The sequence below is a fragment of the Oncorhynchus gorbuscha genome, linkage group LG03 (assembly GCF_021184085.1).
Source record: "Oncorhynchus gorbuscha isolate QuinsamMale2020 ecotype Even-year linkage group LG03, OgorEven_v1.0, whole genome shotgun sequence".
Classification (NCBI taxonomy): domain Eukaryota; kingdom Metazoa; phylum Chordata; class Actinopteri; order Salmoniformes; family Salmonidae; genus Oncorhynchus; species Oncorhynchus gorbuscha.
Genome location: NC_060175.1, coordinates 69,635,762 through 69,646,075, shown reverse-complemented (window position 1 = coordinate 69,646,075; position 10,314 = coordinate 69,635,762). Strand labels below are relative to the sequence as shown.

General features: G+C 42.5%; 1 protein-coding gene across 1 annotated transcript; it reads right to left on the bottom strand.

The window, feature by feature from the left end:
- Window positions 1-477: 477 nt before the first annotated feature.
- LOC124031804 (short-chain dehydrogenase/reductase 3-like) lies at window positions 478-10,175 on the bottom strand. Its single transcript, XM_046343480.1, has 6 exons — window positions 9,536-10,175; window positions 7,752-7,898; window positions 4,917-5,036; window positions 2,450-2,688; window positions 2,013-2,138; window positions 478-1,773 (listed from the first exon to the last, which is right to left on the bottom strand). Exons 1-6 carry the CDS (start codon window positions 9,785-9,787, stop codon window positions 1,689-1,691), a joined length of 969 nt encoding a protein of 322 aa, XP_046199436.1. The 5' UTR covers window positions 9,788-10,175; the 3' UTR covers window positions 478-1,688.
- Window positions 10,176-10,314: the final 139 nt, after the last annotated feature.

The following is a 10,314-nucleotide window of genomic DNA, read 5'->3' as shown; positions in this document are numbered from 1 at the left end:
ACTGATTACCACTCTTATTTTCAATCATGGCGGCGGCTGCATCATGTTATTGGTATGCTTTAAAAATAAACTAAATAGAGCTAAGCACAGGCAAAATCCTAGAGGAAAACCTGGTTCAGTCTGCCTTTCCACAGACACTGGGAGATAAATTCACCTTTCAGCAGGACAATAACATAAAACACAAGGCCAAATATACACTGGAGTGGCTTACCAAGATAACATTGAATGTTCCTGAGTGGCCTAGTTACAGTATTGACTTTAAAATAAAAATGGCTTGAACATCTATGGCAAGACTTTAAAATAGCTGTCTAGTGATCAACAACCAACTTGAGAAGAGCTTGAAGAATTTTTTTAAAGAATGTGCAAATATTTTACAATCCAGGTGAGCAAAGCTTTTGGAGCGACTTACCCAGAAAGACACACAGCTGTAATCGCTGCCAAAGATGATTCTAACACGTATTGACTCAGGGGTGTGAATACTTATGTAAATTAGATATTTAATTTTCAATACATTGTCAAACAGGTCTAAAAACATGTTGTTTTCACTTTGCCATTATGGGGTATCGTGTAGATGCGTGAGCGAGAATATTTGAGATGTAATCCATTTCAAATTCAGGCTGTAAAACAAATTGTGGAATAAGTCAAGGGTGTGAATACTTTCTGAAGGCCCTGTCTGTGCTCTACTATTAGCAACTGAAATTTCATTTTTTAGACGGTACTAAGAGCTACACAACAGGTGCCCAAGCTGCGACGTTAATGTTTCTAATGTGCAGGTTATTCTTGAATTACAGTGGCATTTGGCATTGGAGAAAATTAATTTCATTTTTCTAGTTTATGTATTTGGGTACATTTTCCCAATTCTAAATAAATTAATATGGTAGCTTCATGACTTAACAAATGTTTTACCATTATGTTAACATTGTGCCACCAGGTGGCTTATTAACACCAAGGATGGTAAAACCAATGAGACATTTTAGGTAAATAAGGATTTTCTGACATGGAGGCCACAAATGCTCAAATCTAAAGTGAACAATCCTTTAAAAGTAATATGACTAATTATTTTGCTCACAATGTTTTTTCCCCCCTTCATCTAAACACCAACTGACACTGGATTTAGACACACCAAGTTAACAATGGAATCTGTCAATTTATGACATACTAAAAGGGTGTGATTAGCTAAGAGTTCTCTTTAATATAGACCCTTCCCCGATAACAGTTTGCCACTGGAGTCCTTGTTAATCTTTGTAATGAGTGATTTTCAAGGCGGTAACACCAATGACATGAAACTGAGTGACACGTTATACTAGTAAAGAAAATGGGTATTTAAATATCCTTTGTTTTAATTGATCTATACAATATATTAAATAGTTTAGTTCACTTTCTAGCATTCATAATAATAATAGATAGATACAGCATCTCTAAAACACTACAATTCTACACATCACTAGTGGGACAAGCCAATTTGCATACCCGAAGTACTTTAAAACAATGCCTAAACCCACAGTTCTGCAGAATAAAGGACTTGCATTATGTTCTACCATTTATAAACAGTTCAATATATACAAAAACATGTATGATGTGTAACTATATCATTTTAAATGTGTTTTTCATGGTTGCAAAGGCAAGCGATGCAAATGCCAGCGCAATTCAAGAACGACCAGGGCAGTACTCGTGCCTGGCCTCCATTCCTATGTCCGTCCCTTGAAGGTGTCCATGCAGGTGTAGCACCCTGAGAAGCGATGGATCTCCTCCAGGGCCGCCTGAGGCAGGAGGCTGTTGGAGAAGAGAATGGAGCATGTTTAGCTAACAGAGCTAGATCATTGAACCACAATTAGATGAAGGTGAACTTTGTCTTAGACCTGAAGACTTGTGTTAGCTCCCCAAGCTAATCCCTAGGGCTTTAGTTCAGAGGGCTAACACAGATGTTGGCACTCAGAAGACTCAGTGTCACCGCCTCATCTAACTTAGTAGTAGGTTACTCTGGTGTCGTGCCTGGGATTCGGTTCCCCTACCTCTTGAGGATAACGAGAGCGTGCATGGTCCATGGTAAGTAGACGAACGGCGTGTTGGTCCGGACGGCGTCCACCGTCCGCTGGGCTACCAGCTCAGGATTCAGCGGTGGGAAGAGCTGAGGGAATCTGGGGGATGAACACATTACAACACTTTACCTTCACTTTTATTTAACCCTGTAAGTCATATGGTCAAATGTGTCTTGGTGAATTTCTTTCACAATATTGATTCATTCTTCCTGTTACTGATGTGTGAATGGGATTGGTCCGTGTAGACTTTCCATCCATTGCTTTCTATGGAACCTCTGAGTCCATGTGTCAATTCTGTGTGCTGACTGTGCTTACTGGCTGACCCACTGTAAAACAACTAGAGTGCCATATATGGTAGACTCAATATATGGTAGTTCCAATGTATGGTATCCCATGGTGGGCACACTCACCTGACTTTCATGCCCTGAAACATGTCTGTGTTGGTGTGGAAGGGGAGCACGGTGGTGCAGCCCACCCCTGGGCAGTCCAGCAGGCCCAGGGTCAGGCTCTCCATGAAGGCCAGGGATGATGCCTTGGAGGTGCAATAATCTATGGCCCCTGGGATGGAGGACAGGGACAGGATCGAGTTGATGCACACAACGTGGCCATGGCAAAGTTCCAGAATGCGGGGTAGGAAAGCTTTGGTGGTCTGGAGAGAGGGAGAGAGAAAGAGAAAAACATGACCGTCTGCACATTGTTTTGCTCCACTCACTACTATTCCCAAGCCATTCATTCACACTTCTCTCAAAATGAGTTCCCTTCCGACCTTCAGGAATTGCAAGAGGAGGAGAGAAGTTGGAGCACTCAGAGGGAATTGGGGAACTGAACCTGTTCCACATCCCATCAGAGCAAATCAGAAGACAAACTCCAACATCATGAGATCCTTGTAACAGTGTCAGCAAGCTTTCTCAGGTACCAGTATTTGATTTTAGATCTATTGATTCTTTAATTATTTTTTATTTAACCTTCATTTCAAACAGGGAGTCATATTGAGACCAGTAGTAGATAGAGTTCTAAAAACATAACTTGTCCCCTTCATATATTGTGGTATCAACATAGTGGGGCAAAAAAGTATTTAGTCAGCCACCAATTGTGCAAGTTCTCCCACTTAAAAAGATGAGGCCTGTAATTTTCATCATAGGTACACTTCAACTATGACAGACAAAATGAGAGAAAGAAAATCCAGAAAAATCACATTGTAGGATTTTTAATGTGACTGGTACTGTATGTATATATACACTGCTCAAACAAATAAAGGGAACACTAAAATAACACATCCTAGATCTGAATGAATGAAATATTCTTATTAAATACTTTTTCTCTCTACATAGTTGAATGTGCTGGCAACAAAAATCACACATTTGATTTCCATTGATAATTTTTGTATCAACCCATGGAGGTCTGGATTTGGAGTCACACAAAATTAAAGTGGAAACCCACACTACAGGCTGATCTAACTTTGATGTAATGTCCTTAAAACAAGTCGAAATGAGGCTCAGTAGTGTGTGTGGCCTCCACGTGCCTGTATGACCTCCCTACAATGGCTGGACAGTCTGTGGTGCAATGTGGCGTTAGTGGATGGAGCGAGACATGATGTCCCAGATGTGCTCAATTGGATTAAAGTCTGGGGAACGGGCGGGTCAGTCCATAGCATCAATGCCTTCCTCTTGCAGGAACTGCTGACACACTCCAGCCACATGAGGTCTAGCATTGTCTTGCATTAGGAGGAACCCAGGGCCAACCGCACCAGCATATGGTCTCACAAGGGGTCTGAGGATCTCATCTCGGTACCTAATGGCAGTCAGGCTACCTCTGGCGAGCACATGGAGGGCTGTGCGGCCCCCCCAAAGAAATGCCACCCCACACCATGACTGACCCACCGCCAAACCGGTCATGCTGGAGGATGTTGCAGGCAGCAGAACGTTCTCCATGGCGTCTCCAGAATCTGTCACGTCTGTCACATGTGCTCAGTGGGAACCTGCTTTCATCTGTGAAGAGCACAGGGTGCCAGTGGCGAATTTGCCAATCTTGGTGTTCTCTAGCAAATGCCAAACGTCCTGCATGGTGTTGGGATGTAAGCACAACCCACCTGTGGATGTCAGGCCCTCATAGAGTTTGTTTCTGACCGTTTGAGCAGACACATGCACATTTGTGGCCTGCTGGAGGTCATTTTGCAGGGCTCTGGCAGTGCTCCCCCTGGTCCTCATTGCACAAAGAAGGAGGTAGCGGTCCTGCTGCTGGGTTGTTGCCCTCCTATGGCCTCCTCCACGTCTCCTGATGTACTGGCCTGTCTCCTGGTAGCGCCTCCATGCTCTGGACACTACGCTGACAGACACAGCAAACCTTCTTGCCACAGCTCGCATTGATGTTCCATCCTGGATGAGCTGCACTACCTGAGCCACTTGTGTGGGTTGTAGACTCCGTCTCACTAGAGTGAAAGCACCGCCAGCATTCAAAAGTGACCAAAACATCAGCCAGGAAGCATAGGAACTGAGAAGTTGTCACCACCTGCAGAACCACTCCTTTATTGGGAGTGTCTTGCTAATTGCCTATAATTTCCACCTATGGTCTATTCCATTTGCACAACAGCATGTGAAATTTATTGTCAATCAGTGTTGCTTCTTAAGTGGACATTTTGAATTCACAGAAGTGTGATTGACTTGGAGTTACATTGTGTTGTTTAAGTGTACCCTTTTTTTGAGCAGTGTACTTTTTTGCCCCACTGTATGTGGAAAGATGACCCTTATATTTCAAATAACTGAAACAAATCTAAATTCATAAAATGCTTCAATACATAATACAAGCCATAACGAATTAGTACTTTCCTGTATCAACATACAGTACTTATCTAAAGGAAATATATTTTTCAACACTCACCCAGAACTGGCCCAGTGTGTTGATGTGTTGAGTCTTCATCAGGGCATCATCGTCACTGTCCATCAGACTCTTCCCATGAACCACTGCTGCATTATTCACCAGAATGGTGACGTCACCTACCTGAGAGACAAAAATAAACATTCTGTTAAAAGGCTTACCTCAGTTTTATTACTTTGTTTCCCTTTGTATTAAATTGCAAGACTGATAATTATGCCTTATTTGAATCCTTGTTAAGTTAAGCCTATCGAACAAGTGGGACGGTAGCGTCCCACCTCGACAACAGTCAGTGAAATTGCAGGGCGCCAAATTCAAAACAGAAATCCCATAATTAAAACTCCTCAAACATACAAGTATTATACACCATTTTAAAGTTAATCTTCTCCTTAATGCAACTGTGTCAGATTTCAAAAAGGCTTTACGGCAAAAGCACACCATGCGATTATGTTAGGTCAGCACCTAGCCACAGAAAAACATTTTCCAGCAAAGGAGAGGTGTCAAAGTCAGAACTAGCGTTAAAATGAATCACTTAACTTTGATGATCTTCATCTGATGGCACTCCCAGGTCTCCATGTTAGACAACAAATGTTTGTTTTGTTCGATAAATTTCAGCTTTATGTCCAAATGCCTTTTTGTTTGCGCGTTTAGTCCTGTAATCCAAATGCACAATGCGCGGGCACTTAGTCCAGACAAAAAGTCAAAATAGTTCCATTACAGTTCGTAGAAATATGTCAAACGATGTATAGAATCAATCTTTAGGCTGTTTTTATCATAAATCTTCAATAATATTCCAAAAAGGACAATTCCTTTCTCTTTAGAAATGAAAGGGAACTCGTGCTCACGGCCTCACGCGTGACTAAACTAAAGGCTTTACAACCAGACCACTGTTTCAAACAGCTCTTATTCGCTCCCCCTTCACAGTAGAAGCCTGAAACAACGTTCTAAAGACAGTTGTCATCTAGTGGACGCTTTAGGAAGTGCAATCTGACCCTATAGACAAGGTATAATGGATAGGAAATTACTTGAAAAAAAAATACAAAACTCAGATTTCCCACTTCCTGGATGGATTTGTCAGGTTTTCACCTGCCATATCAGTTCTGTTATACACAGACATTATTTTAACAGTTTTGGAAACTTGAGTGTTTTCTATCCAAATCTATATATTATACGCATATCCTAGCTTCTGTGCCTGAGTAGCAGGCAGTTTAAATTGGGCACGCTTTCCTCCAAAATTCCAAATGCTGCCCCCTACCCTAGTGAAGTTGGACATGCTCTGGAACTTTGGTGACTAAGTGTTTTTTTTAAACCTCCAGCTTTGGGCTGAATGTGTCACTGTGTAGTTCATACATGCATAATCTATGAGCAGAATTGCTGTCTTACCTCAATTAGCCACGAAATCCCTAGTTTGAAAGCGACTGTTTTTTTGGAAGCTGTGACACTTATTTTTTTCTATTCTTTTTTTCTAGCCCTCGCCATTTGAGTGACAGGTAGGAAGATGCACCCATAGCAGAGAGAGCCATGACGTGGTGCATATATCTGCACATACGTGACTGACGTAGTACGCAATTTTCATGGACTACTTTGGTCGTGAGCTCTACTTTCAGAACTACTGGCTAAAAAGTATACAAAGTACCAGAATATCTAGTGACTCCCCATCCCGCAAGCAGGAGCGTAATCGTCGCCTGACACTAATTAGCATAACACAGCGGACATAAATATCCCTAGAAAATACTCCTATTCATGAAAATCACATGAAAAATCACAAATTAAATATATTGAGACACAGCTTAGCCTTTTGTTAATCACCCTATCATCTCAGATTTTCCAAATATGCTTTACAGCCAAAGCTAGACAAGCATTTGTGTAAGTTTATCGATAGCCTAGCATAGCATTTTGTCCAGCTAGCAGCAGGTTACTTGGTCACGGAAATCAGAAAAGCAATCAAATTAAATAGCTCATCAAAGATAAACTTCGGATGTTTTCACTCACGAGACTCCCAGTTAGATAGCAAATGTTCCTTTTTTCCCAAAATAATATTTTTGTAGGCGAAATAGCTCCGTTTGTTCTTCACGTTTGGCTGAGAAATCGCCAGGAAATTGCAGTCACAAAAACAGCAAAAAATATTACAAATTAGCTCAATAGCAACAGAAATATGGCAAAAATGGTTTATAATCAATCCTCAAGGTGTTTTTCAAATATCTATTCAATAATATCCATCGCAACAATTAGTTTTTCAGTAGGACCGATTGGAGTAATGGCTACCTCTGTATTTTATGAGAGAATCTCTCTGGCAGTATCAAGTGACCACTTACGCAATGTAGCCGCTTACGGGTATTCTTCAACATAAATGCGTAAAACTACATCACAATGCTGTAGACACCTTCGGGAATACGGAGAAAGAGTAATCTCATTGATAGCCCATTCACAGCTCAATAGGGACTCATTGGAACGCAGCGCTTTCAAAACATGGGGCACTTCCGGATTGGGATTTTTCTCAGGCTTTCGCCTGCAACATCAGTTCTGTTATACTCAGACAATATTTTCACCGTTTTGGAAGCTTTAGTGTGTTTTCTATCCTAAGCTGTCAATTATATGCATATTCTAGCATCTTGTCCTGACAAAATATCCTTTACTACGGGAACTTATTTTTTCAAAAATGAAAATACTGCCCCCGAGTCACAACAGGTTTTAAAGCTGATACATCATACATCCCTGTAAAACACTGTACAGTGGAAGATCCCAAAGGCAACCTTCGAAAGACTGGTTGGACTAAATGATATAGGAACTGGGTCGTTCATTTGGCTGGGGCTACAGTATATCGGAGCTTCTCTACAGTACCTTCTCTCGGACCACCTTGGCCTGCTTGTACACCTCCTCGCGATTGGCCACGTCACACAGGAAATAGTGGCACTCAACTCCGGTGGTGAGAGAGATCTCCTCGCAGGTCTCCTTCAGGCACCTCTCAGTGCGGCCCCACAGGATCACCTGACAACAGGCAGACAGGGGCGAAAGGTCAAAAAGAACAGTCTATTGGCCTAAGACTGGGAATGCATATTTGGACTTCTTTCCCCCCCCTTTTTCATGGTATCCAATTGTTAGTAGTTACGATCGTGTCTCATCGCTACAACATCCATGCGTCCTCTGAAACACAACCCAACCAAGCCACACTGCTTCTTAGTACAGCACGCATCCAACCCGGAAGCCAGCCGCACCAATGTGTCGGAGGAAGCACCGTGCACCTGGTGACCTGGTTAGCGTGCACTGCACCCGGCCCGCCACGAGTCACTAGTGTGCGATGAGACAAGGATATCCCTACCGGCCAAACCCTCCCTAACTCAGACGACGCTTGGCCAATTGTGCGTCACCCCATGGACCTCCCGGTCGCGGTTGGCTGCGACAGAGCCTGGCCGCGAACCCAGAGTCTCTGGTGGCACAGCCCTAGACCACTGCGCCACCCAGGAGGCCAGGACTTGTGTCATCTTGTAGGAATCACAAATAAAACACAGGATTTCTAGGCGGCAAGAAAAGTTTTTTTTTTTGTAGATTAATGAGCATTGCATGCATTTCTTAAACCAGTGCTCAGGTAGTTCAAGGTATGAAATTATATTCTATTACGTTAACATCTTTCCCATCTGTCTGAGATTGCTGTGCATTGTAAAGTGCTATATTGAATGGCTCATGGAGGAGGCATTGGCTAGAGATTTTGAGCAGACACAAGTTCTTTGATTTGCAGTTTGAGTGAAAACCAGAGACAAAGATCTAATATCCGTCCCCAGAGGGACCCCGTACACTGATAACCTTGGATGTCTAACTACTGGCCCCACCACACACACACACACACACACACACACACACACACACACGACACTCATGCACAGACACAGACAGAGATAACCATCAGATAATTTTACAACAATGACAAATGCGTCGGTGATAAAAGGAATATTTTCACTGAACCGAACTGTGCCTTCCACTACCCTGTCAGTGAACTTTCTTGTACAGTCACTGGGGACCCGGAGAGGCTAGAGTTGAGGTTAAAAAGTCAAATATCATTGTAGCACTATGGAGCCAACCGCCCAACCTGTCATCAACCCATTGTAAAGCACAGGGACTGAGGAAACACCTGTGTTTGTGTGCCTTTACAATTAAATGAATGGGGAAGGGAACACACTACACATCATACATCCACCAGGTCAGCTAGGGGGCGAGAGGAGTTCAGGCTCCGTTCCACTAGCCTACTTTAGTGAGTACTTGTGTGCTTTCCCAATTACATTTCACATGGAAAACAAACACACCGAGAGTGACTGATAGACACGTTTTTAATAGAACTGAAGCTAAACAATACAATAGGTTTTGAAGTTGTGCTTGCATCAAATAGAGTATACATTATAAAACATCTCCGAACAGCTCTTTCTTCTCCCCAACTTTCACATGAGGTAAAATGTTAATGGATTCTTGTTCATTTTTTTTTTAAAGATTACATAAACTGTACAAAGTGATGTGAGCACGCTACAGTGGTGGATGACTGTTTTGCAGTAGATTGCTTTTCCATTGTGCGTTTATCATATTGATGATATGCGCAATGACGCACAAATGCATAATAGCGCACAGGGATTGTTTACCTTTTTTGCCCCATGTTTTGCGAACTCTTTCCCCAAATGCCGACCGATGCCCCGTCCACCGCCGGTGATCAGCACCACCTCTCCACGTAGGTCCTTCCGTCTGCTCGGGAGCAACAACCCAAAGCATGCTTTTAATATGCAGAAGAGGATGTTGAACGGGAAAATCAAAGCGTGTCCCAAGTTATTTAGTTCCATTACGACTTTGAGGTATAAAGATGCCTTTTTCTCAGAATACAATTGGACTATCCACATAGGCAATGCACACCTTCCCAAAGTGCGTGGATGCCAGATGTTGGAATTTTAAATCTTCTCCATAACACTACCCCTCTACGACAGAATTATCATCACTCCAGTTTGAGGTTGACACATAAGTCTCTGTTATAATAGGCACAGTACGAACATGCAGTGACAATAGTTGACATTGAGTGCCAATGCCAACCATGCGTGCGCCAAACAACCAACAATATTTGGATTTTACGTCTTCGACTATGTTTATCCTTTTCAATCCCAGCACTGTCTGACTACGGGTATGACGACAATATGGCTTTATATAGCCCATTAATGTTGATTGACAGTTGTTGGAGATTAAAGTCCCTCCGATTTAACTGTGAGTTAACGGCTGTTGCTCATTTTCCTTCTCTCCACCCCCAAGAGAGCTGCGAGAGGAGAAAGTCGCATGGGGAAAAAGTATGAATTGCAGAGGACAGCGTTTGCATGATCAAGTTTACAACCGCCACTGTCTTTATGTTGTGAATTGCCAATAGCCTGTCATAACTATA